This window comes from Dermochelys coriacea, chromosome 22, assembly GCF_009764565.3.
Source record: "Dermochelys coriacea isolate rDerCor1 chromosome 22, rDerCor1.pri.v4, whole genome shotgun sequence".
Lineage (NCBI taxonomy): Eukaryota > Metazoa > Chordata > Testudines > Dermochelyidae > Dermochelys > Dermochelys coriacea.
The window spans coordinates 18,348,106-18,375,241 of NC_050089.1; the positions used below are offsets into that span (position 1 = coordinate 18,348,106).

Consider the following 27,136-nt stretch of genomic DNA (forward strand, 5'->3'; position numbering starts at 1 on the left):
ACACCTTTGCAGTGTGAAGGAGGGAGAGGGTATGGTGTAAGCAACTTGGCTCTCTTTGGGGTCAGCACTTGTGCTGGGGGCCTGGGGCAGGTAGGCTGAAGAGCTCCATTTCTGTGAAGGGATAACAAACTGAGAGCCAATGCCCAGACAATGTGCCAGAGACACCAGGGAGGACAAAGTTCTGCAGTCTGATGAGACCCAGAGAAGCTTAAAACACCCAGGAAGTCAGAGGCTAGATTACCCTCACACCTTGTCTGGGGATTCAGAGTAGCAGCCGTGTTAGTCTGTATTCGCAAAAAGAAAAGGAGTACTTGTGGCACCTCAGAGACTAACAAATTTATTAGAGCATAAGCTTTCGTGAGCTACAGCTCACTTCATCGGATGCATTTGCAAATGCATCCGATGAAGTGAGCTGTAGCTCATGAAAGCTTATGCTCTAATAAATTTGTTAGTCTCTGAGGTGCCACAAGTACTCCTTTTCTTTCTGGGGATTCAGTCACTTATGTGGGTTGCCCACCTATTGTCTTGCCTGTGGACTACATGACCCGCCCATCTCTGCTTTGTAAGGCTCATGCCTAGAAGGGTTATACCAGATACATGCAGGGTTTCTGGGCAGACTGGTCCATAGTTCACACCCTTGGAAGATGTTTCCAGCCTACAGTTCCTACTGCCCCGTTTCATCCCATTTGCTTCTAGTTATACCCCATGTACCATAATAATAGTGTGCTCTTTGTAGAACTTCTCATCTGTAGATTTCAAAGCACTTCACTAAGGTCCTTAGTATCATTATCCCCATTTTGCTGATGGGGAAACTGAGGCATAGGGAGGGGGTGTGATTGCCTGTGGTCACCCAGCTGGTCAATGACACAGCTGGGAATAGAACCCAGGTCTACTGAATCACAGTCCAGGGGGCTATCCTAACTCTCTCTCTAAATAATGCCCCTCTCTTTCTTGATGCTTATGTCCTTCAAGTACCTGTAGTTATCCGCCCTCCTGTGGGTGTTTAGCCAATTTTGCTTCTTTAGCTCTCAGTCTTTCCAGCCTCTAAATACTGTGTGTTGCTCTTCCCAGTGCTGTACTACATGGCTCTGGTACTGCAGTGTCCCAGGCAACTGCATTCTGATGCTCATGAGTCTACATAGGGCCTTGCTCTGTCGGTGTACCAGCCAAAGTGCCATGTCCTATTCCCCTGGCAACAGCATGCCCTAGCAGAGTCTGAACTCTCCGCCTCTTGTTTGGATAGCTGCTTTTCAGCCATACCTCCTGGGGCATGAAGACGAGTCCACACAGGCCACAAGGGGTGTGTGTGTCTGTCTGTCTGTCAGACAGGGTGGGTAAGGTAATATCTTTTATTGGAGCAACTTCTCTGGTTGGCTGTCTGTCTCCACTTTGGCAGGTAGGAAGTGGCAGGGTGGGTGTGGAAGAACAGTATAATATTTTCCTTAGGACCAGCCATGTGTCCAGAACTGAATGCAGCATCTTAGGGGCAGAGGTGCTTCTCATCACAGCAGCCTGCTTTTCTTCAAGCTGATTGTCTTACAGGCAAGGGGATGTGGACTGACTGAAGCCAGTGCAGTGGTTCACAGCTCCTATGTTGAATGGCATAAATGCCAGTGAAAGCAAGGATTGTGCCCCCCCCCCGCATGACTTCCATTCAGACATCCTCTCCAGCATGGCAGTCTCAGTGCCAATGCACTCTGCCTTGCAGAGATCAGGCAATACCCTGGACAGAGCTTCACACCTCCGCACTATGATATCTGTAAAAACAAGGATGAAGAAAAGAAGGCCAGGATACCATGCTGCTCTGTCCTGCTGAGCTAATAGTGGGAGAGGGAAGGGCAAATTCATGGTGCCCAAACCCAATCGACACTGCAACATTTTTGGACAAGGCAACAGACAACCCCTGCGCACCAGCAGAGACATCATCCTTCTCAATGGGAATTTGAGTAATGCAGTACATGGGGTCTGTATAATCAAATGGACTCTTACTTTACACAGAAGGTTATACAAATATTAATTAATTAATTATCTGTTCCCCCATCCCTGCTCCAGCCATTCTGCCAATGCCCTGCTGGAGCAAACTGTTCAGTTACTTTGGATAATGGTGAGAGCTAAAACAGAGGGAAGAAGAGAAAAACTTCTCTTAGAGGAACTAGAGCAACTGGTGCAGGAAGTGAAACCAGATATTATAGGGATAACAGAAACATGGTGGAATAGTAGTCATGACTGGACTACAGGTATTGAAGGGTATGTGCTGTTTAGGAAAGACAGAAATAAAGGTAAAAGTGGTAGAGTAGCATTGTATATCGATGAGGTAGAATGTAAAGAAATAAGAAGCAATGCAATGGATAAGACAGAGTCTGTCTGGGCAAAAATTACATTGGGGAAGATAACTAGTAGAGCTTCTCCTACGATAGTGCTTGGGGTGTGCTATAGACCGCCGGGATCTAATTTGGATATGGATAGAGCCCTTTTTAATGTTTTTAATAAAGTAAATACTAATGGAAACTGCGTGATCATGGGAGACTTTAACTTCCCAGATGTAGACTGGAGGACCAGTGCTAGTAGTAATAATAGGGCTCAGATTTTCCTAGATGCAATAGCTGATGGATTCCTTCATCAAGGCTGAACCGACTAGAAGGGATGCCATTTTAGATTTAATTTTGGTGAGTAGCGAGGACCTCATAGAAGAAATGGTTGTAGGGGATAATCTTGGTTCAAGTGATCATGAGCTAATTCAATTCAAACTGAACGGAAGGATTAACAAAAATAAATCTGCAACTAGAGTTTTTGATTTCAAAAGGGCTGACTTTCAAAAATTAAGGAAATTAGTTAGGGAAGTGGATTGGACTGAAGAATTTATGGATCTAAAGGTAGAGGAGGCCTGGGATTACTTTAAATCAAAGCTGCAGAAGCTATCGGAAGCCTGTATCCCAAGAAAGGGGAAAAAATTCATAGGCAGGAGTTGGAGACCAAGCTGGATGAGCAAGCATCTTAGAGAGGTGATTAAGAAGAAGCAGAAAGCATACAGGGAGTGGAAGATGGGAGGGATCAGCAAGGAAAGCTACCTTATTGAGGTCAGAACATGTAGGGATAAAGTGAGACAGGCTAAAAGTCGAGTAGAGTTGGACCCTGCAAAGGGAATTAAAACCAATAGTAAAAGGTTCTATAGCCATATAAATAAGAAAACAAAGAAAGAAGAAGTGGGACCGCTAAACACTGAGGATGGAGTGGAGGTTAAGGATAATCTAGGTATGGCCCAATATGTAAACAAATACTTTGCCTCAGTCTTTAATAAGGCTCATGAGGATCTTAGAGATAATGGTAGCATGACAAATGGGAATGAGGATATGGAGGTAGATATTACCGTATCTGAGGTAGAAGCGAAACTCAAACAGCTTAATGGGACTAAATTGGGGGGCCCAGATAATTTTCATCCAAGAATATTAAAGGAATTGGCACCTGAAATTGCAAGCCCATTAGCAAGAATTTTTAATGAATCTGTAAACTCAGGAGTTGTACCGAATGATTGGAGAATTGCTAATATAGTTCCTATTTTTAAGAAAGGGGAAAAAAAAGTGATCCGGGTAACTACAGGCCAGTTAGTTTGACATCTGTAGAATGCAAGGTCCTGGAAAAAATTTTGAAGGAGAAATTAGTTAAGGACATTGAAGTCAATGGTAAATGGGACAAAATACAACATGGTTTTACAAAAGGTAGATCGTGCCAAACCAACCTGATCTCCTTCTTTGAGAAAGTAACAGATTTTTTTGACAAAGGAAATGCAGTGGATCTAATTTACCTAGATTTCAGTAAGGCGTTTGATACCGTGCCACATGGGGAATTATTAGTTACATTGGAAAAGATGGGGATCAATATGAACATCAAAAGGTGGATAAGGAATTGGTTAAAGGGGAGACTACAACGGGTCCTACTGAAAGGCGAACTGTCAGGCTGGAGGGAGGTTACCAGTGGAGTTCCTCAGGGATCGGTTTTGGGACCAATCTTATTACTAACCTTGGCACAAAAAATGGGAGTGTGCTAATAAAGTTTGCAGATGATACAAAGCTGGGAGGTATTGCCAATTCAGAGAAGGATCGGGATATTATACAGGAGGATCTGGATGACCTTGTAAACCGGAGTAATAGTAATAGGATGACATTTAATAGTGAGAAGTGTAAGGTTATCCATTTAGGGATTAATAACAAGAATTTTAGTTATAAGCTGGGGACGCATCAATTAGAAGTAACGGAAGAGGAGAAGGACCTTGGAGTATTGGTTGATCATAGGATGACTATGAGCTGCCAATGTGATATGGCTGTGAAAAAAGCTAATGTGGTTTTGGGATGCATCAGGAGAGGTATTTCCAGTAGGGATAAGGAGGTTTTAATACCATTGTACAAGGCACTAGTGAGACCTCACCTGGAATACTGTGTGCAGTTCAGGTCTCCCATGTTTAAAAAGGATGAATTCAAACTGGAGCAGGTACAGAGAAGGGCTACTAGGATGATCCGAGGAATGGAAACTTGTCTTATGAAAGGAGACTTAAGGAGCTTGGCTTGTTTAGCCTAACTAAGAGAAGGTTGAGGGGAGATATGATTGCTCTCTATAAATATATCAGAGGGATAAATACAGGAGAGGAAGAGGAATTATTTAAGCTCAGCACCAATGTGGACACAAGAACAAATGGGTATAAACTGGCCACCAGGAAATTTAGACTTGAAATTAGACGAAAGTTTCTAACCATCAGAGGAGGGAAGTTTTGGAATAGCCTTCCAAGGGAAGCAGTGGGGCCAAAAGATCTATCTGGCTTTAAAATTCTACTCGATAAGTTTATGGAGGAGATGGTATGATGGGATAATGTGATTTTGGTAATTAATTGATCTTTAAATATTCAGGGTAAATAGGCCTAATCCCCTGAGATGGGATATTAGATGGATGGGATCTGAGTTACCCAGGAAAGAATTTTCTGTAGTATCTGGCTGGTGAATCTTGCCCCTATGCTCAGGGTTTAGCTGATTGCTATATTTGGGGTCGGGAAGGAATTTTCCTCCAGGTCAGATTGGAAGAGGCCCTGGAGGTTTTTCGCCTTCCTCTGTAGCATGGGGAACGGGTCACTTGAGGGAGGCTTCTCTGCTCCTTGAAGTCTTTAAACCACGATTTGAGGACTTCAATAGCTCAGACATAGGTGAGGTTTTTCGTAGGAGTGGGTGGGTGAGATTCTGTGGCCTGCGCTGTGCAGGAGGTCGGGTTAGATGATCAGAATGGTCCCTTCTGACCTTAGTATCTATGAATCTATAAAAAAAACTGAGGGCTTAAAGCAGCTGGTGCTATTAGAGTTAGAGGGCCATGTCTTATTCCAGTCCATACCTAATCCAGGGCATTTTTGGGGTTAGAAATAAATTTTTCCCATGAGTAGAACATGTCTTAAAATCTTAGATATTTTTTGTACATTGCCCAAACCCAGTGCAGTGTCTTCTGTAAAAGCCTCTGGACTCTGTACTGGATTAAAGATTTGGGAAGGGACTCACCACATTGTGCAGTGAACTACTTCGGGGGTTCTGTTCTGTTGCAGATTATGGGAGCTTTTGATTATTCAAAACCATACTTTAAAAAACAGTTTAAAGCCAAGATGATAGAGCAAGATTTTCATCTGACGCTCAAATAGGTCATTCTGAGCTTTGAGCTCATTTGCCTTGCAAAGCTGAAAAGCTCAATACTTTGTTGATGAGAACTAGATTCCCCGCCCCACTCAGTTAAATTATTAATCCCTCACCAGAAAGGGAAGTTGGTTGATATTCTCTGTCAGAGCCTCTACCTAAACCACTGGAGGAGAAAAACAGTGCCTCCCAAATAATGGGGCCCTACAGCATCTCTATGAAGGGCTATGACATGGTAAGTCATGTATGACTGTTTGTTTTTGCAATGTCCATGAGTTTAGGTTGAGGATTCTGGGGGCGGGGGGGGACGGCTGTTATATCTGGGCTGAGGAGCTTGGCTTTTAATCTCTTCCCCCCCACAAACACATACTTTCTCCCTTTCGTTTAGATACATTTGGTCTCAAGCTAAAATTTTAAACCAATGTAGTTGGAACCCAAAGCACCTATTTAGGGATTTTTTTGCAGCTTCAGGAGGTGCAGACGAGAACGCTAGCCCTTCTCTCATGCTGTGATTACTGGTGCCATATCTTTAAAGTGTTTTCTTCAGTGGTTGGCTCTATAATTCTCTTGCTGTGGGTGCTGGGATTGCAGCCTCTGTTCTTGTGGCTGAAAGGCTCATTCTGAGATGGTAGGAATCAGATGCGTCTCCTTCCTAGGTTAACTTGCTAAGAGAGAAGCCCACCTTGTGTAGTCATTTAAACAAGCAGAGAGTGGGTTTAAAACACGTATTCTGACTTGACAGCATTTTACACCACCGTGCACTGGTGTAAATGAGTGCACGAGGTGCAGTGCCATAGGAAATCAAACCCACTAACTTTAACAAACAGGAGTAACTGGATAAGCTACAATAACATTGGGAAACATGTGAAAGACCTACATCCCACAATAACATAATTGTATACTCACATCCCTGCCTGCATTTTATCCTTTCCTATGAGTGGGTCGGCTTGCGGAGCCTGCCTGAGAGCAGTTGTGTAGCATAGAGTTTTTTTTACCGGGAGAGAAGCTATACTACAAATATCCTAGGTTTGAATTATGACACAGTATATTCCATCCTCTAATTAGCCTTGTAAATTGAAAACAATATCATCTTTGAAAAGATGATTGTTCCATGCTAAGGAAAGCTCACATCAGATTTGCCACAAAGTCTGGCTTTTAAATAGAGTGATTCAGAAGTTTTTCAACTTTTTTTTTTTTAATTTATGATTACTTTTTGAAGGAAATTGTTTTGTTTCTGTTCAAATCAAAACATATTAATTCCATTTTGGTTTAATTTTTCTCCTTACCTTTTTCTCCCTTGGGGAGGGGGGGAGAGTGAGAAAAGCAACCCTCACCTCCCCCCAAAAAACAAACAACCCCAGAACAATTTTTGATTTGTTTAGTTGAAAAATACTGTGAAAACTTTAAAACAAAATGAACGATTATTTGTCAGAATTTTTTTGCAAACGATACTTCCCATTATTTGATCATCCTGACCCCTCCTTTTAAATGAAAGGCTCAAGCAGGAGAATTGTGGTGGTGGAGTTTAGCTGGGGGTAAAGTAGAGCTCACTCCCTAATGTGAAAAGTGGGAGTAGCATCTCCACTGCAGCAGCACTGGCTGGGGATGCAGGGGCAAAGCCCGGTGAGCGGGGGGCGGTGGTCAAAGTACAGAATCCAGTGGGGAAGCGCTGCAGAAAAATTTAGGCATATAACTGGGAGGAGAGTGGAAAAAAAAATCAGAATTGGTCTAAGATTCCACTGATAGCTGTTTTTCTGCCAATAGGATAATTTATATAAGATCGGTGTTGTGTCCTTACTGCTTAACCTGCCCAGGTCCAGGTAGGGGATGTAGTCTGAAACAGACACAAAATTATTCATGCAAGGAAATAAAAGTGCTGTGAGATTTGTTCCTTGGTTGTGAATAACTTTCCAGAACTTCAGCTCCAGCTGTAAATGATATTCAACTGTGAGGGGAACACCAGCTCTGTGTGGAACATGGATGACTTTGGGACTGAAGAGATGGGCAGTTGTGAGGTAGAGTAGAATTAGCTTAATGTCCTCCTAGCACTTGAGGGAGGCTGAACTTAATGAACTAATAGGGGGATGTTTTTTCCATCTCTATTTTCTAGGAGCCTCTTAAGCAGAAAGCCTGAGGGATTGCATTAAATAAATGTAATCTATCTATCTTCCTGCAAGGGAAGATACACCCACAATTAGTGCCATGTTTGGTTTGCCAGTTCTGTTTTATTTTACATGTAATTCCCCATCATTACACACAGATACCCACAGCCGTGACAAACAGAAAATATTGCATAATCCTTCTGTTCTGTTCCTTCCTAGGTCCCTTTTTTCTGCTACTGGGGCAGTGGTTCTCAAACTTTTGTACTGGGGACCCCTTTCACACAGCAAGCCTCTGAGTGTGACTCCCCCTGCCCTTATAAATTAAAACCATTTTTTTATATATTTAACACCATTATAAATGCTGGAGGCAAAGTGGAGTTTGAGGCTGACAGCTTGCGACCCCCAATGTAATAACCTCACGACCCCCTGAGGGATCCCAACCCCCAGTTTCAGAACTCCTGTACTAGAGGCTTTTGTGCGCAAACACGTTTTCTCAGCAAATCAATCCTTAAAGCAAAATTTTTAGTCCCTGGCCAAGCGGGAGGAGTTGGAGAGAGCATATTGCCCCTATGAGTCATGGGGACTAATCTCTGTACCTACCATACTGAATGCAGCAAGGTCCCGCACATCTTTGTTCTAATAGCCCTAGTGTGTCACACTCTATGCAACTCTTGTAGCTGCGCTCCAACCCCTTTCTGCTTCAGCTTGGATTTGCAATACCTAAATATTTTGTCTCTTTGACTCATCTCTGTCTGCTCCCACCCACACTTGCTACTGTCTCCCAGCCTGAGATGTACATGAGAGGACGGCTCAGTCACTGCACTGTGCACATTTCCCAAGCCAGAGGCGAGTGGCTTACAGTAAAAAACAAACAATACCCTATCTGTCACCTTATCAGAGATGAGATGGTGGCAGATAGTGGTGCTCGAGTGCAGCATCTTCTGTTGTAAATACAAGGTGATAGAGACCAGCCACTCGCTGCAGTTAAAACGGTTTAGCACTGCATAGTCACTGCCCATGTTTTGAAGGGTTGCTATCCTTTTGTTTTGACACCATGTGTGCTCTTCTGATTAACCCTGCATTCCCAAATTGTTCTGAAGCATCTCCTCCTCCCTCTGATGCTTGGAACCCCTCCAACCCTTCCCTGGCTCTTGAGAAGCCTGTTTTCTTTTGCTAAGGGAAAACGTAACTTTTTAGAGAAGGAACCTTGTATGCATTTGATGAGATACTGTGCACATTCACAGTCCATGTTAATAGTACAGCAGCTGGTGGGCTGCAGATGGCATAAATTCTGAGGGCCCTTTGAAACAAGAACCCCTTAATGATGTATTTGTCAGGCATGAAGTTATATAACCACCCCAGCATTGGGTTAGCCCTTGGGCATTGACCCTTGCCATAGTCAGTGCTATTAGCACAAGTTCCATGGCCATCATTAACTCCTGGTATGTACGCAAGATAGGCAGTTGCGAGGAAATATTTTTAGGAACAGAAAAATTTGAAATTAAGGGTAGTTTAAAGTCTCCCTTTGCCATCTTTTCTCCTTTACAGCTATTTGTTTTGCAGAGTTTTAGTTAGTGGAGGTGAGTGTTGGTCCTTCTAGGCTGGTGCCCTGCTGTTGCTTTAGATGAAGGCAGAAAATCCGACCAATTGTGTGGACTGGATTGGGGTTCTTTGTGGTTTCTTTCCTGACCTTTTGGCCTATTGGCTAACTCCCAGAAGCATCTCCCAAGAGGAGACACGGGGGAGACCAGAGTAAAGCAGAACGAGCACCCTGCTATTTTCCAAAACTGCACTTCAAAGATTCGCGTGAGTGCACAGCAGCTACAGCTCTCTGCCACAGTGCAACGTCCCATGGGTTGCTCTCTACGGGTGAGAAGCTAACAACATGCCATTGCCTTAAGTGAGGCCTTCACTTGCTACAGCCAGAGATAGCTTGTGTATGTGTTTCGGGGGGTGTCCCCAACGAGGGAGCTTTCTGCCATGTGGCCTTGGGTCTCATGACTGGGGAGATTCACACTCACAGTATTTCACAGGACAGTTGAGATGTTTCTTTTTTAAAAAAAAAAAAAGCAACCAAAAAAGAAAAAAAAAAAAAAGCTCTGAAAACAGCTCAAGCAGCACTGGTATTTAGCTAATGGGGGAAGGTGCAGCAGGTGCAGGCAGCTACAGCTGGCAGTGAAAGGTATGAAAACAGCAAGCAGAAACTTCCGCTGTGGTCAATGCAAGAGTCTCAGTCTCCAGCGAAGGTGTTTGGGAGTGGTAGAGCGCTCAGTGTGACTGCAGGGGACCATTTTCTAGTTGAGCTGTCTGACATTTTTGTCATGAGCCTTTGCTCTACCCTTTGTTCCTCTTCTCCTCATTGATTTCTACCCTCCCCTTTTCTCCTCTTTTTCTGAGCATTCTTATTTTGGCTAGCATTAGGCTCTGTCCATTGCCTGCCTGGAGCAGCGCAGGACAGTCAGAACGTGTGCTCTAGGGTGATGGCTGGGCTTTGACAGAGCTGCCAGCTTTCTAGTGCTAAGGTTTTGATTTGATTTCTGCTTTGAATAAAAAACTTGGTGTGTGATACAGCTCTTCTTTAAGTCCCTGCCCTCCCTCACTCCTTACCCTCCTTGCTGGCAAGCCCGAGGCCTTTGGGTAGGGGGTCTGTCCTGCTTCCCAAACCTGGCTAGGCCCCAGCCCCTAGAAGCCACTGCTGTGGTTTCAGCCACCAACAGGTGAGGGGCCAGCTGCAGGCATGTAAGACAACACACAACAGGACCTGGCCAGCTGCTGCACGTGCCACAAGGCAGAGCAAAACCCAGCTGCCGCCAGCCAGGCACAGTGTGCTCCCTCCCAGCCAGGTTCTTAAAAAGTAGGAGGCAATGACCCTCCCATCTCCAGTGCCTAGGTATAGCTCATTTCACAGGCCAGCTCCTGCATTGTTCCCAGTGCAAATCTCACTTTGTGTGGCAGCATCACAGCCTGCATATTGGGCGTGGACCTGATATCACAAACTCCCAACAGTAGTTCAGCCTAAGGAGCTCAGACAGAGGTGGTGTCACACTGTGGGACAGTACTGAGTTAAGAGGAGTGGCAATACATCCTCTGTTTCAAGACACAACATGCTTTGTAATCGCTCTACTGGCAAATCAGAAGAAGTCCTTGCCTGGGGCCAGTGTGTAAAAGTAGTTTTGGGAACAGAATATGAAATTAACATGGTAGAAAACAGAAAAGTTAATTAGAGAGACACAACCAAGCCAGGTGAAATGGGTAACACAATGGTGACTAAAGTTCAGTTTTGATAAGTACAAAGTAATGCACATAGGAGGGGAAAATGTACTATTCATAGACCATACAGGGTTCTGAATTAACTGCATCAACTCAGGAAAGGGCGTGAGGGGGGCCAGCTCGATGGAGGGCTCTGCCCAGTGTGCAGCAGTGGTCAGAAAGCAAACAACTTGAGTGTCAACAAGGAATAGGATGGAGAATAATATGGAGAATATTCTAATGCCTCTATATAAACCAACAAGATATCCTCCTCCAGACTAGGGTCTAATCTTGTCTGGCATTTCCTGTGTAATGGTTGGGCTTTCTCCTGGGAAATGGCTATACAGAAACTGCAGCCTGTAATGGGATTCTCCTCCTGTTCTGCAGAATTTGCTGGGGGAATTCAGTGACTATGACAATGACAACACCACAAGATCCTATGAGGACTACTTTTGTCCAGATACAGTCTTGTCTCCGGCTGGTGATCCCACACATCCTTTCAAGAAGATCTTCGTGCCCTTAGTCTACCTTCTGATATTTCTTCTGGGGACCTTGGGCAATGCCCTGGTATTGATCATCCTGGAGCGTTACAAGCGTGCCCGCACTACCACCGAGAACTTCCTCTTTCATCTAGCCCTGGCCAATCTGGTGCTAGTGCTCACCTTGCCTTTTGGCGTGGCCGAGAGCTTGACTGGCTGGATCTTCGGCACTTTCCTCTGCAAAGTCCTCAGCGCTGTTCATAAGATCAACTTCTACTGCAGCAGCATGCTCCTAGGCTGCATCAGTGTGGATCGCTACCTGGCCATAGTGTATGCTATCCACACCTACAGGAAACGCAGAGTCAGGTCCATCCACCTCACTTGCCTGGCCATTTGGTTCATCTCCCTGCTGCTGACCTTGCCCGATCTAGTGCTCATGGAGGTCTGGTCAGACAAGAGCAACCACAGTGTCTGCAATTTCCAGCAAGTTGGGATTCATGGCAGCAACATGTGGCTGGCAACCCGCTTCCTGTATCACATTGTGGGTTTCTTCGTGCCCCTGCTAGTCATGTGCTACTGCTATACAGCCATTGTGAGGACCCTGTGCCACTCCCAGCGGTTGCAGAGGCAGAAGGCCGTGAGAGTGGCCATCCTGGTCACAGGGGTGTTCTTATTCTGTTGGAGCCCTTACCACATGGTCATCTTTTTGGACACGCTAGACAAGCTGGAAACCTTACCGAGCGATTGCACCTTGGCGGACCAGCTGGCCACCAGCATCATGGTGACAGAGGTGATTGGCTTCACACATTGCTGTCTCAACCCCATCCTTTATGCCTTTGTCGGTGTGAAGTTCCGCAACGACTTCTTCCGGATCCTCCGTGACCTGGGCTGCATAAGCCAAGAGACCCTGCAGGAGATCCTTGATGTGACGAGGAAGAGCAGTGGGATTGAGTCGGACACCATCACTTCTATCAGCACCTTCTAGTGGGGAAAGAACTGGGCCCGGATAGACTTTGGTGTTCCTGGCCAGCAGAGCATGTAATGCCCTTGGTACAGGGCTCAGCTCTGTGCCTCAGTATCATCCCTACCACTTCCCTCCTTTCCACAAGAAATTAAAGGGCACCATTAAAACAGCAAATATTTGCCAGCCATTACCACATATTTACTTCCTGTGCTAAGTATGTGGAGAAATGGTTTGTGGTAGCCCTTGGCAAATACTGACTTTACATAGCAACCACTGCAAAGGAGCTGGCTTGGACCCTAGCAAGTCAGCTCTGATACTGCATCGTCCCTACTGAAGGAGCCCCAACGTGCAGAGCCAACCACCGAATTGGGCCCTTAGAAAGTGACAAACAGGAAATTCCAGAAGATGGAGAGATTTTTATCAGAGTAATGGAAGAGTATGATTTAGTCTGTGCTACTCATTAAGGTGCTCAGAAGAAAGTGATATAGCCCAATTATTTCTTTTAATTAGAAACAGTTCTATGTTTAATGAAAATTATGTAAAATATGAAGTTTAGAGTACGTTTCAGTTACTTGGGCACATAGCTGCATGTTACTCAGCATTCTGGTCAGTACAAAGGGACTGGACACTGTTCTTCTGACTGCATCACAGAATCTGGAAGTTGAAGAGGCCTGAGAGACAGCCAGCCCGTCTCCTGTTGTGCCTTTCCTGGGGCTTTGGGCAGTTTGGGTGCCTTGGTCCCAAATGACAGTATTTCTGCGACTCACATTGGGAGACTCTTTCATAGGCCCAAAGACTTTACTGTCAGGAATTTCTTTACTGCCCATGAGCTGCACACTTTCAATCCATTTTATTGTTCTTAATAATTCCAATTACTGACTTACTGGAACTAATTGATTTCCTTTGAGGGTGAATATTCTCTGAGCAGGCCCTGTCCAGCCTTGTAACTGAATGGTGGCACAGACCTCTCCTACTTTGATTACTAGCGAGGGGAGGAGGGAAAGAAGGCTGAATGTGTTACTGATTTGCTTTGGGGTTCAGTTGCTGTATCTCTTGGGTGTTGAGAGCAAGAATTCCTGTTATTCCAGAGTAAAACAGAAATGAAAGGAGAAGAGTTGTTGGGGGGGGGGTGGAGGGAGAGGAGGGTTTTTTTGTTTTTGTTTTTTTCAGGGGGAGACAAGGGAAAGTTTTTGCTATGCTTTGTACTGTGCTTTCAGGCATTCTAGCTCTACCTGCATTGATGGTGTTCTTAAACATTTCACTTACTAGATTTTAGGGAGAAAAGATCTGAACTTTGACTTCATACGAGAGTTGTGGGTACCCAGCAGCTCTTAGGATCAGGCCTACTTTACACAGACATGCACCAAACTAACAGCAGCAGCTTTAACCCACAGCTGGGGTTATTTCAGTGCAAATGTGTGCGTAGAGCAGCCATAAGGGACTCTGTTTAACTGTGCTGTTTTCCATTTGCTGTTATCACATCAACAGGGACAATGTGTAGGCAATGCTGCTGCTTTCTTTACATTTTTCTTAATAGGTAAAGTGTTACTTTAGCTTGAAATGTATGTTATAGGTCTGTCTAAAGAGCCACTGGCCACCACTCATCCCAGGCACAACCTAACCACAAATACATTTGTAAAAATCGGCTCCAAAATTAACCTGCTTTGCTAGGCAAAACTAAAACTATTTCTGCTGATCAGTATTAATTTCAGTGTTGTCAAACTGCCCATGTGGCAGGGTGGATGTTTGAGCTTTGTGCTAGGGTCACTAGTAGCAGTCACCCAATAATAAAGAGACCAACTTCAATTCACTCACCCCTTTCTCAGAAGAAGAATCTGTAGGGGAATTATCCATATTTAAAGGATCACCTCTGGGCTAAATTCAGCCCAAAATGGAGGATCGGTGAAGCCTTTTACTAACTCTAATCCCAGCAGGAAAAGGCCAAGGTTTAGAGGTTATTTTTTTTTTAAATTCCAAGGGATGTAACTTTAACAAAAATAAAAAACAAACAAACATTCCCTGCAGTGTTCACAGCACAGCCACCGAGGACCCCAGTGAAGCTGATGAGGTTATTCTTATTGTCCAAGCAGGGAGAAATGCCAAAAAGTTTGTTTAAACTGTGCTACTGGGGCAAAGTCTAGCTAAAGTTCATATATTATTTGAGTGTTCATAACTGAAAGGGGATATTTTGAGGCTTTTTTTTTTTTAAACTATAGCTTATATCTTGTGTCCCTGTAAACTCACCATAAATTTTGTCTGCTGTGTGTTTTTTTTTTAAATGAACTATAATGATTAATTAAAATATTTTTTCCACCTTGCATGTCTCATGCTTCTGCAGAAAGTCTGCTGCAGTTTTCAATATTCTGAAACACAGATCAGAGAGACCAAGTAATAGCTGCTGGCTAGTCAGACGTCTTTCTAACAAGTTCTGTATGGAGATAAAAGGAGCTTTTGAGGCGCACTGGAATTTTCTCTTTTCAGAGCTAGTGCTGCAGAAGGCTCTGTTATTTTAGGGCACATGTAAGATCCAGGCTTAGCTTTTTTTTTTTTTTTTTTTTAAACCAAGGCCTGCCTAGCGCACCCATCACCACAGTACTGAGACATCAGCTGACCCTAATAGGCTACCATAATCTACTTTATTCAAGTTTCAGACTTGCCAACCCATAGCAGCGTTAGACTCAAAGCTCAGCTGCTGTAAGTAAGAAGAAAAACCTGGAGGCTGTTTCACTGGAGAGGTCTTATTGAAGTGCTCACAGTGCAGTAGGCCCAGGCAGAGCCGGTGCTCCCAGGGTTCCATAATCGGTCAGAGATAATTGTCTTGTGGCAAAACACTGTTCCTGCTCTGCTGCTCATCCAAGTTTGGCCCTGGCCGCAGGAAGAGGCAGCTCAATAGTGAGAGAGGCCTGGGTCCAGCAGCCTGAGCAAGGGATTCCAAAGCTGTGACACTAATGCCTGATGTGGCCTTGGTCACATCACGTTGCCTTTCTTGACCATCTCCAAAATAGAGATAATACACCGCACTGCAGCCCAATCTTGCAGACCCATGGCTATCTTGTGACAACTCAGATCAAGGAAAGAGTGAGACAAAAAAAGAGGGGCTTCACCAGGGCTTAAATTCAGCTGGAGCCACCAGAATGGAGCTCTGGTAAATATTTTCAAACCTGCAGAGGCACCAGGGCTAAAGCCCCAAGCCCTGGTGCCCCTTCTCCTCCCTGCCCCCACCAAGCTAAAGCCTGGAGCCCCTAATGGAGTGGGGTGCTCCAGGAAATAATCCTTGAAAATTTAAGCCCTGGGCTTCACCAAAACACACAGGAAGCTAGACATCGAATGCAGCAAAGTCTGTAACAGATGTTAGTCTGTTACATGCCCAAATCTCTGAGCAGCTCCAAACAGGGCAGAGGAGCAGTGATCATGTAAGAAATAGCTTCTCTAGACTGAGAACTGGACCTGCCCCTAGCCCATACCTGAACAACTGGGACAGATGGGCCTCTGTGGCAGGATCTGTCTATGGGTCTTTTCCCAGATAGAATCCAAGGCTCAACCTGGCAGCACACAGTGATTGGCAGCTCTCAAAAGGACACTGCTACCAAAGTTTGCCTATCAACAGCACAGGGACACAAGTGTACATACAGCAGAGCACCCAGGGGGACATGCATCTCGAAGACCTAGCGTTACTGCACAAGGTGAGTAACTTCTTTCTGCATGCCAACTGGTAATACCATGGGCCCCTGTAACAGGGTTGGCATCCGCCCTCTGGTTGGGTGTGTCAGCGATCTTTAAAACAGTCCAGCCCTGATGTTGGGCTTTATTCCCCAGGGCTTCCTCCCTGGAGACACTATCTTCCTGCGGGCCTTCCCAGGCTCAGTCCCTACTCAGCATCCATAGCCAGTCTGGAGCTCCTTCATTGAGGCACCAGGCCCTGCTAGCAAACTGTCTTTGGCTCAGTCCTAGCAGCCAGCCAGAAGCCTCTCATTCCTCCGTTCCCTGCCCCCACTTTGCTGTCCATTGTGCTGCAGATCAGTCAGCTAGACAGGCATGCAGTTCTTTCTTCTCCAGCTTCCAGCAGCAACTAACTGCTGCACTGGTCTGCAGCTTTTTTTTATATGGCCCTCCTGGGCCCTGGGTGGCTGCTTCCCCTGCAGCCACTAGCCTGCTTGGAAGACTGCTCCACTGCTCCTTAGCTGGGATGAGTGTGGCAGGACCCTGAGGCCACCAACAAGGGGCCTCTGGGCCTAGTCCACCCCATCACAGCCACAGAAAGGGGGCAGGGGGTTTCCTCATGTTTGCCTCTTGAAGCTGTTCCACTTGACTTAACTATTCTAGGGGCCAGTGAGTGGGTGGGACTCCTTCTCTAGGCCAGTGGTTCAGTGACTCCTGTAGACTGTGGGAAATGCTGGGTCAGCACACCCACACAGATATGTTAAGAGAAGACTTGACTAACCCTTTCCTGTAGCCCACATCTGCACCCTAAACTTTGGGCTATCATGATGGGGTGGTTCCACATTGTTGCCCCTTGAAGCCGTTCCACTTGAATTAACTATTTTTTGGGCTAGTCCATGGGCAAGACTCCCGCTGCAACCTGGTGGTTAGGCTACATGCCTGGCCTGTGGGAGATGCTGGTTCAAATTGTCCCTGGGCCTGTAGAGAAGCAGTTTGAAGAGGGTTCTCCTGCAGCCATGATGTGTGGCCTGGGCTTTGAAGGATAGTGATGAGGACTCCCTCACTCTTGCCTTCCGAAGCTATTCCAATTGATTTAACAATTCTTCAGGCCAGGCCAAAAGTCAGAAACACTCTATGGTCTGGTGTTTAGGTTGCTCATACCTGGGTTGTTGGAGATCCTGGTTCAAATCTCCATTCTGCCTGTTCAGCAGGGGATTGAATTTCCTCCCTCCCAGGTGATTGCCCTTTGCAGTGGGACATCCTTGTCTGAACCCCCTCCCTGTCTCAGGAGGCCATTCCCACCTTGGGACAGGGAGGGGATTTGGACAGGGCTTGCCCACCTCTGACTCCCCCTGGGAGGTGGGAGCCCCCAGTTCACACTCCTCAGCAGAGAAGGGGAGTGACCTAGGGTCTGCCACAGCCTGGCTGTATATCCTAGCCCCTGGGGATAAGAGTTATTTAGGTCTTTTGTATTAATTAATTAATTTCTCATTAATTAAACCAGCATGACCTGCTCTGTTTAGTCCAGAGTCAATATTGCCTGCACCTCAGGCACCACATCCCCTCTACTAGGGGGGAATTGAACCAGGGTCATTCACATCCCAGAGAAGTGCTCTAACTGCCATACCATCAAGAACTGTGGAGGCAGACTTTGGCCCAGTTATGTAGTTAAAGTTGACCAGTGTCAATAGAAAAAAACTGAGGGAGCCCCATCTCAGAATACCTCCCAGTCCAGCACTTAAGTCCTTCACGTGAGAGGTAAGAGAGTCTGCTTCAAATTCCATCTCAACAAGCACAAAAGGGATTTGAACCAGGAAATCACCCATTCTGGAGCACATACCAAAACCACTGGACTACCAAAGGATTCACAGCCTGAGTTTGACCCAATTATTTAGTGGCAGCAGACCAGCTTCACCAGGAAAGACCAAGGGAGCTCCCACATCAAAATACCTCCCACTCTGGCACTTAAGCCGTTCACTGGAGCTAAGAGAATAAAGTTCAAATCCCAGCTCAGCAAGCAGAAAGGGGTTTGAATCAGCAACTCCTATGTTCTTAGCCAATAATGTAATGCATAACTTGTCTCAATATATCGAAGTCTGCTGCACTAGCTCTCTGTGCAGAGTTGGGACAGCACATGGAAAGAACACACACACGTATGCCAACTGACATCATTTGCAATCAGAGTGTGAAGATTATTTTGTAGCCTTTAACTACTAGCTCCAATGGAGCAGCCAGAGAATAAAGCCAACACTGCTCCTTTCCTTCACTGCTTCTGCCCAGCAGGAGCATGAGAGAGACTGGCTCAGGAACATCCATGGCTCTCTGCAGTTCTGAGAGAGCAGAGAGCTTAGACACACATGATTTATGGTGCAGAGAGCCGGGCTGACAGCACACCAGGGAGATAATGGGCTCTTTTATTGCCTCATGGTAGCTGTTTTAAACTGAATGGAGAGGATGAACTACCCAAAAGCAGCACCAGAGGGCTAACCAGTGGCCCAGCTCAGCAGCACTCTGTTGATCAGAGGTGCTACTACAGCATCAGCTCCTGCTGGGAGCAGAAAACTGCTGTTGATGTCATTGGAAAGGATTGCAGTTAAAAGCTCAGATTTGACTTGTAGTTTGGATAATCTGGGCATTAACAACATCTCTGCCCTTCACACGGCAACAACTCTCCTCATTCCTCAAACATAATTTGGAGAAAGCCACCAGAAGAAAAGCATGTGTCCAAGCCAGTTCTTCACTGGGGCTCTACCAAACAGCAACTAGCAGCTATATGTGATTTGATATGAGCCCCCAGCTACAATGGGCCACACTAGCTAATGTTGAAGAAACTCAGACCAGTGAAGACAGGCTCCAAGGATCAGGTTTTGAAATTTCTCTTTTTAATAAAAAGGCACCTATAAAACAGGTCAATACATTACAGGCAGCACAGATACCCAAAAAACAAGCCTAAAAATTGTTTCAAAATAAAAACCAATAAGATGTCTTCACATATTGTATTTATATATTTATATTTTTATATATATATTTATATAATGGTACAAAATGACTGGGGAAGTTTCTCCATGGGATGACAGAGAAAGGGGGTCAGTCACTGTTACCTTGACATGAAAGCTAATTCTGGACATGTGATTGCTTAAAATTGCATTGGAAAGACATGTTTTTCTTTGTTTGGCGCAGGAAAAAACATGACATATCATAGTTAGAAACACAGGGGCATCCATAACCATGATAGCATAGAAGTCAGCACACAAAACTCAAGCCAATAAATCAAGCAAACCACAAGACGAGACCAGCGCACAGCAGAGGGTGACTGAGAGCAAACGCTCTGCTGAGGCCTAACAAGGGGTGGCTGCCATTCACCTCTGAAAGGCTCCCACCATATTGCTGATGAACTAGACCTGTTTGGGAGATGGTACCCGAAGCAAAAAAAAGGCACCACTCAGCATTGCTGGCCTCCAGATTCAGGAATCATGAAGACTGGCTGCTAGGGCAATGGAGGTTGATTATGACATCCCAGTTCGCTGCTCTGAAGACCAAACAAAAAGTGCCCTAGGAGGGCCAACAGCCTTGCAAAGTACCAGAATTTCCCTTTTGTATTCAGGGCAGTTGGGCTGTAGACCTTGCTCTTTCCCAGCTGCCATGCAATCTAATGTGGAATAAATATCATCACTGTCACCTTCCCTTTCTGTTACCTGGAATGCCATCACTCCCACCTGCATTTGCGAGCTGTCTCTCGCTCTTCTGGACAGCCGCATTGGCTTTCCTCACACAGACATATTGCAACTCACAGGCTCTGACTCATGTGGGGACAATGCTGACAGAATAGAGATCCAACACCTCAGGACATTTCTCAGCTAGACCAGGTGGGTAGAGGAAAGTGTGGGAGGTCTACACGCTGGAGCTTTTAATCACTTGGGCCAAAACAATGGCTGCCGGGAGACAAAGATAATTTTATTTTAAAGAATATTATGGCTTCAAATAGACAGACTTGATGGTGGGGGGTGAAATGCCCGAGTGTATGGGGCCAGGGGCTTTTGTGGTGCATGTGCTGGTCCTGAGCAACTCCCAATAGTGTTTACAAGGGAAATGCTAGCAGGCGTCACCCCCAACAGCACTGCCAGGGGGTAACATGGATGTGGTCTTTCAGGCAGTTCAAGCAGAAATAGGGAAGATTTGTTTTACCCTTCCAGGCTCTGAAATGGGTAAACAACCACCCCAGTTAAAAAGCAAGGTGCCTGAGCGCACTTACTGAGAGTGGGAGGTGGAGGAGAGACAGCCTCCTTGGCCCTTCAACAGGGCACTGTCCCAGACAGAGATGGGCAAAGCAATGGGCTGTTCCCATTTTACCAAATGGGACAGAGCTGGAAAAGTGGCTCTGGTTTTAGCTTATTGCTGTTCTGAGAGCCACACTCAGGGTCCCTAGACACAGGCCCAAAGCAAAAGACCAGAGCTCAACACCTGTGTACCTAGTTTGGATCCAGACTTCCCAGCCAGCCCCACTCCCAACAAAACACGCTCAAACTTGGGAATCAGAGTAGCAGCTGTGTTAGTCTGTATTCTCAAAAAGAAAAGGAGTACTTGTGGCACCTTAGAGCACAAGCTTTCGTGAGCTACAGCTCACTTCATCGGATGCATTCAGTGGACTGATGTCTGTCTGTATCTGTACGAGTTTTTTCATGAAGTTGATAGATTTCCACTCCTGAATGCATCCAATGAAGTGAGCTGTAGCTCACGAAAGTTTATACTCAAAATAAATTTGTTAGTCTCTAAGGTGCCACAAGTACTCCTTTTCTTTTTGCGAATACAGACTAACACGGCAGCTACTCTGAAACCTGTCATTACGCAAGGCACCGAATTTAGCCATATGGAGTGGAAATCTATCAACTTCATGAAAAAACTCATACAGATACAGACAGACATCATCTTCCTCTCCAAATGGAAACAGATGGACATCATACCAAAAGGACTGAAGGTAAAAAATCCATTACAATCTATATACCACACAAATTTGGGAATGTTTCTGTCTAAACTTTTTGGTTCCAGCCCATTGGTATCTGGCCCAAGAGATGGTTGGGCTGGTGGAGTTCAGCAGCCTTTGCTAACAGTTTCACTATTGGAACCACAAAGAGAAGGTTCACCTTTCATGCAGGGCTTCACAACTTCTCAGTGCAGAAGGTTTATTTCTCCTCCATTGTGGTGCTTAGGGAAGGGGCCCGTTTGCTACGAGAGGGGCAACAAAAAGGCTGGCTTTTCTGAGATAATCCTCAAATTGGTGGTAGGTTTGGATCCAAATGACCATGGGGCACCCTCGCTTTAGAATATTTTCCTGCAACCCACAGAGACTGCCTGCACACATGGGTTATCTCCAACCTCCCTCCAAAAAGCTGTCATAGCACACTGCAAGGAGAACTCTGCAGGAAGGGGGTGCCAGGCACGGGCACACCCCCCCCACATTAAACTTGTGCTTGCAGTGCATGCTTTAAGCAGCCTAGAGTGGTGGTGGAAATGAAGTCCCAGCTGCTCCTATGAGTAACATGGAATGACCTGTGGAGGAGACATCTCCCAGCATGGATTCTAAGGCCAGATGAGACCATTGTGATCATCTAGTCTGGCTTCCTGCATAACACAAGCATGGAACTTCCCTGAATAAATTACTCTTTGAACTAGAGCTTTGATTAGAAAAACATCAGCTCAGTCTGAGCAGGAGACCTCTTGTATCCAGATGGAATATTGCATGCAAGGACCTGATGTCTCTACAGGCTGCACAACCATAGTAGAGACCAGGGCTGCTGCAGGTGGTTTCAGGGTATAAAGGTAGCCTTATAACTGTTCGCCAACTGCCTAAAGGGCCTTTCATGGAGGAGTCTGGGATTCTCAGATCGAGAAAATGGAGTATCTTTACCATAAAATGCCTGCTTTTATGCATCAGGCTAGCTCTCCCACAGAAATGTGCGCACTTAGGAGGCAAAGGAGTGTAAAGAAGGCAAGGGGCATAGTGTGGCAGGGTGAGATGTGTGAACTCATGTAGGGGGTAAGTGGGAGCAGAGCCAACAAGGGGTAGGAGATACTCTGTGGGGGGTGTGTCTTGAGTTCCCTCCTGGCCTCTGCACAATACACCAAGGAAGCACAGGATGGAATCAGCCAGTCAGAAATCCCAGTGTTTGTTCTGCTATCTCCACTCCAGAGTGTCATGCACACATCACGCAGAGCATCTGGGGTGGAGAGGGGAGCAGGGAGTGACATGATTGGGTGGAGGCCTCATGGTCCAGTTACTTGTTACTTGCAGGTTGGGATCACACTCCCACCCTTCCCTAAACTAAACAACTGGGCACTCTCCTGGCTCATGCTGCCAGCAGTTTCACTATGTAGCAGAGACAGATAGAGACCACTACCAATCCCTACAAGCAAACAGCGACTCCCACAACCAACACTGTTTTAGATACATCTCAGCAGCTCCAATTCTGCAGGTGGATCCACGTGATTGGGTGCACCCCTGAACCCAGTACAGGCCCAGAGGGTCTGACTGCAGAATCAGGATTTAAGATGTGTACATAGTCTCTGTTCAAAACCATCCCCGCACACAAGCTTTTCTGATGCATGAATGATGTGGGGCTGGCAAAGAGGCTCTTTTGCAGAGGGCTCTCTCAATGCCCACTCACACCTCCTCCCGCTGCCCTAGAACCCCCTGTGCAAGAGTTTTAAACCCTTGTACTTTGATTTTTTTTTTTAAAGTTTTGTTGTTTTAAAACAGAAAATTGAGGCTTCTATTAAAACACAGAAATACAGAACAATTTAAAACCAGCACAAGTTTCTGCCTTTCCCAGTCCTATTTACAGCTCATTCAAAATCTTGTAAATTTTGGTTGTTCTTTAAAACAAAACAAAGAAAACCCATACTACGAGGAAAAAATAAAGGAAGATTTTACAAACTGCTGGAGGGTCTTGAAACCCCCGGTCACCACTTGGGTTTCAAAAATAATAATACCCCCGCCTCTCAAAAAGGATTCACATCAATTTTACTGCACATTTGGTTTTCCTTATAGAGGCAAATCAAATATGAAAAACATCCCCCCCACCCGCACTCCCACAGGCCCCAGCCTCCCGATCCCAACCCAAATAAAAGTTGAAAAAAAAAGTTTCTACAATCAGCCCCAGCCCCTCAGGACATGACTAGAAAGGCAGGTTCGCCACGTTTCCAGGCCCGGAGATGTAGCTCATTTGGCTGTCCAGTGAAACACTCCTCTGCCTCATCTGGTGTGTGACCATAAGGTTCTGCTGAGGTGGGGGCCCCATGAGGGAGCCCTGAGGCGACATCATGTGTCCTGTCTGGGCATACATTTCCCCTGACACAGACATGCTCCTCTGCTTAGCCTGCATCAGCATGAAATTCTGCTGGGCCATCAGACTCTGCTGGGGGGACATTATGCCCTGGTGCATGCTGTTCCCCATCATGGCTTGCTGGGGTGGAATACCTGTCCTGCCCAGCATGGACACCTGTCCAGGGTGACACATAGAGATGTTGAGTCCCCGCTGCACACCCTGCTGCCCTGGAAGGCTGGGGGTGCTCATGCCTGGCCGTGTGGGTGGCTGCTCAGCCATCATGTTCTGCAGGTTCATGAGATGGAGGTTGGAAGGCTGTGATTTCGGTGCTTGGCTGTCACTCTTGGGGAAATACTGCAAGGTGCTGCTCGGCTTCTCTGAGGGGATGATTCTGGAGAGGTCAAACTCAGGAATGCCCGTGGGTGTGGGGCGGATGACCTCACTGAGCTCAGGGTCATTCAGCACTGAAGCCACACCTGGAAGCACAGTGGGGTAGGGATCTCCAATCCGAGGAGGGATGTTCTTGCCCATCATGTGCTGCTGGGGGGCCATCTGGCCAGGCTGCTGGGAGGGAAGGTCCTCTGGTGGCAAGGGCATCCCAGGCGGGTAATGTTGCTGCATCCCAGCCCCTCCCCCACCTCCTGGTGTCATAGGCATACCCGCAGCTGGAGACTGCATGGCATTGTGGGGCTGCTGCATACGGGGGAACACCAGCTGGTTGGAAGGGATCATCTGAGAATTGTTTGGCACGGGGCCACAGGGCTGGTTCAAGGAGTCTTGGGGCCCTGGAGGCAGCATCATGGGGTTTTGGGGGGGCACACCCGCCCCCTGCACACCAGGGTGCATCGGAATGTTGGAGCCCAGGGGATTCGGCGAGGACATCATGGAAGTGGGGGGTTCGTGGGAGAGTGGCTGCTGACCAGGCAAGTTCATCCCCATGGGACTCTGTGAGGATGCAGGCCCCACTGAGTTCAAGTGCAGTTGATTTGGCTGATTTCCTGTGATACCTAATGAAGGGGAGAAGAAGAGTTAACTCAATGCCCACGCACCTCCTCCCACCGCGTGCAGAGAGTATGCCCCTGGTGCTAGCAGCTCTCTCCATTGAAATCAGCATCTAAGCAGAGATCAGCTCCAGCCAGATTCCCTGGAGTGTTCAAACCTGGCCCAGCTCTGCTCTCACTGCTAGACCCATGGAGCGGGTCTGCCATGGATGGTCCATCAGGACAGTAAGGTCAGCAAAAGACAGATGTCCCCATCACAGCCTATGATCGCCAAGCCTGTCAGCAGCACGGAAGGGGAGAGCACTGCAGCAAGCAGGCAGGGACCAGTCCAGTGATCTAATCCACCCTAAACCCAGGGGACTCGGCTCTCAGGCTGCTGTCAGACCTGATACCTGCTCATCCAGCACCTCATTGCTATGGCAGCATCACACCCTTCCCCGTACCAGCCAGGTGCTAGGCTGCATAGGGGAGAGGTGAGCACCACAGAGCCACGTGCTTGGGAGCCCAGCCCCTCCCTTTCTCACCGAGATAGTAAAGGCATGTCAGCACTGCATCTGGGAGCCAGGCTCTAGTTCGGAGCCACAGACTTTTGCTAGCATTCTAAAAATAGTGGTGTAGATGGTGCTGAGAAGTTGCAGCTGTGGCTGGAGCTTGGGCTCTCAAGCCCACCCCAGGCATCAGAGCCTGAGCTCTAGCCCAAGCTGTCTACACAGCTATTTTTAGAGTGCTAGCATGAACCTGTGAACCTGGGCTGGAAGGTTCACTCCCAGATGCAGTGCTGACATGCCTTAAGAGGGCCAGCTGGTAGGTGCTGCTACTTCTGCTGGCGAGAGTTGCTCCAGACCTCAGAGCTTGCCTAGTGCAGGCAGGGAATAGCTGGGGTTCAAGGGATGTTACCACAAGACTCAGTCGGTCATTGGCCATACATGGGGCTTGTGGTTCTTACCAGCCCAGCCAATCCTGTGCCACTCTGTTGCTACACAGGCTGGGACAGTACAGCACAGCAACCTCTCTATTGTGTTGAGCACAAGGAAGGATTGCCATATAAACACCCTCAACACAGCCATTAGTTGGCAACCTCTGTGCAGCTCCAACATGCCACCCAGTGGTGGATACTGAGAAGGACAGCACAGCTACCCACCTGGCGCACAGCACTGCCTGGCTTACACAATGCTCACAGCCAGCATGGGCGGGAGGTGCGGCCCCTCGCTGTGGAGGTCAGAAAGACTTTCTGAAATCAGAACTAAGGAGTTCTCAGATTATGCCTCTCTCTCACAGCTCTGACTGTGCAGATTGGGACCCTGCATGGACTGGATAGCCCAGTCCCTGCTCAGGCTTTCCCATTCTACTGGGACATACCCTGCTGAGACCATCTGAAGTTTCCTACACAGCAGAGCTCTGGGCTGGAGATGATGGTGATGGGACATCTCTGGTGGGAGTGGAAAATTCAAGGGCATCCCAAAGGCCACAGCTCCCTCCCTCCTCAATGCAGGGCAAACATGGTTCCTGGAAACCTAGCTCTAGGACTCAAACAAGGGGAGTGGCCAAATAATAGAACATGGCCCTGCTATCCCAGAGACAACACTCAGGCAGATGGTTGAGGGAGGAACACTGAGCATGTGGGGGCAGAGAGGAGATGACAGAGGATAGAGAGATAAGTAAGATCTATGGGTTGTCACATCATTCCCACCGAGCATGGGGATGTACATGTAACCCACATGCACGCTGCATCTACCATAATCTGTTTTACCCCCAGCTGATCCTGTCTGTGTGCTGGGCTAGAAACTCTAGTGTCTCCTGGGCTCGCTGTGTTTGCCAGACAGATCAATGGCACATGGAGAAGGCAGCAGCTGGCCCTGGCCAGTCAATAAGAAGCAGATGGCAGAACAGCACCGCACCTGCCAATGCCAAGCAAACAAACAATTGCCAGCTTTGCACAGGTTCTGGAAGCACCCAATGCCTTTGCAAAGCTGCAGCAAACTGGGAAACCAGCCTGGGATGCCAGCACAGCTGTTCCATTTAAGGAGTTTAGTCAACAGTATCCAGGGAGCTAGAGTTTCCCCAAGGCCTTTCGTTACATCTGAATGCAGGACAGCTGAACGGGCTCCATTACTTTTACTTGTGCTAGTGAGAACACTGGGAGCCCAAGACACTCAGGACAGACTAAGACACCCAAGCCTTAGACCTGACATCTCTATGTCTCACCTCAGGAGATGCAACTTACAGTGACTACAGTTACCATTAATAACCCAGCTGTATTATACTGCGATCAACTGGCTGGTGTATATATGGCATTGTTGCCCTCTGCTGGCTGGAATCAGAATTGCTTGCTGTGTGTCAAGGCCATACACTGCTAATAGATAATAATTGTCCTTGACCTCAGTTGGTCAGGCCAATGCTTTTGGAGTGGGCAATCCTGGGTTCTAACCTGCTGCCTCTATGACTTTCTGAGAGGCCACAACAAGGATACAGCCATGGAGTCTCTACTATATTAAGTCATACATTTGGAAAGGAGTAATCCTTTCACAGCATGGTCCACAACAAGGATTACACCCTGTCCTGTCCCTGCAGAGGGTTCACTGAGTCTTCTCCCTTGTCTAACTTCTTCCCCAGGCTTCTCCGTGCTTGGAACAAACTCTTCTCTTCTCCACAGGATAAATGCTCCCATCTGACTCAATTAACCCTTTTGTTTGTCCTTG

General features: G+C 46.8%; 2 protein-coding genes across 9 annotated transcripts in view; one reads left to right on the top strand and one right to left on the bottom strand.

Annotated features, from left to right (window-relative positions):
- The first annotated feature begins 1,059 nt into the window (after positions 1–1,059).
- CXCR5 (C-X-C motif chemokine receptor 5) lies at positions 1,060–14,772 on the top strand. Its single transcript, XM_038380662.2, has 3 exons — positions 1,060–1,070; positions 5,789–5,895; positions 11,399–14,772. The coding sequence occupies exons 2-3, from the start codon at positions 5,857–5,859 to the stop codon at positions 12,473–12,475; spliced, it is 1,116 nt and encodes a 371-aa protein (XP_038236590.1). The 5' UTR covers positions 1,060–1,070; positions 5,789–5,856; the 3' UTR covers positions 12,476–14,772.
- A 4,196-nt stretch (positions 14,773–18,968) lies between these two features.
- The window catches only part of BCL9L (BCL9 like), a 161,199-nt gene continuing 153,031 nt past the window's right edge, over positions 18,969–27,136 (bottom strand). For all 8 annotated transcript variants that reach the window (XM_043500909.1, XM_038380925.2, XM_038380923.2 and 5 more), the window contains one exon: positions 18,969–24,443. In XM_043500909.1, coding sequence (XP_043356844.1) covers positions 23,287–24,443 — 1,157 coding nt within the window. In that variant the 3' untranslated portion in view covers positions 18,969–23,286. The remainder of the gene's footprint in view (positions 24,444–27,136) is intronic.

What these genes read in the sequence shown, in the direction of transcription:
- CXCR5 (XM_038380662.2), top strand. Translation starts at nt 5,857, where the DNA reads ATGGGGCCCTACAGCATCTCTATGAAGGGCTATGACATG. An exon ending in CTATGAAGGGCTATGACATG is followed by an intron (nt 5,896 to 11,398) that starts GTAAGTCATGTA and finishes CCTGTTCTGCAG; the next exon opens with AATTTGCTGGGGGAATTCAG.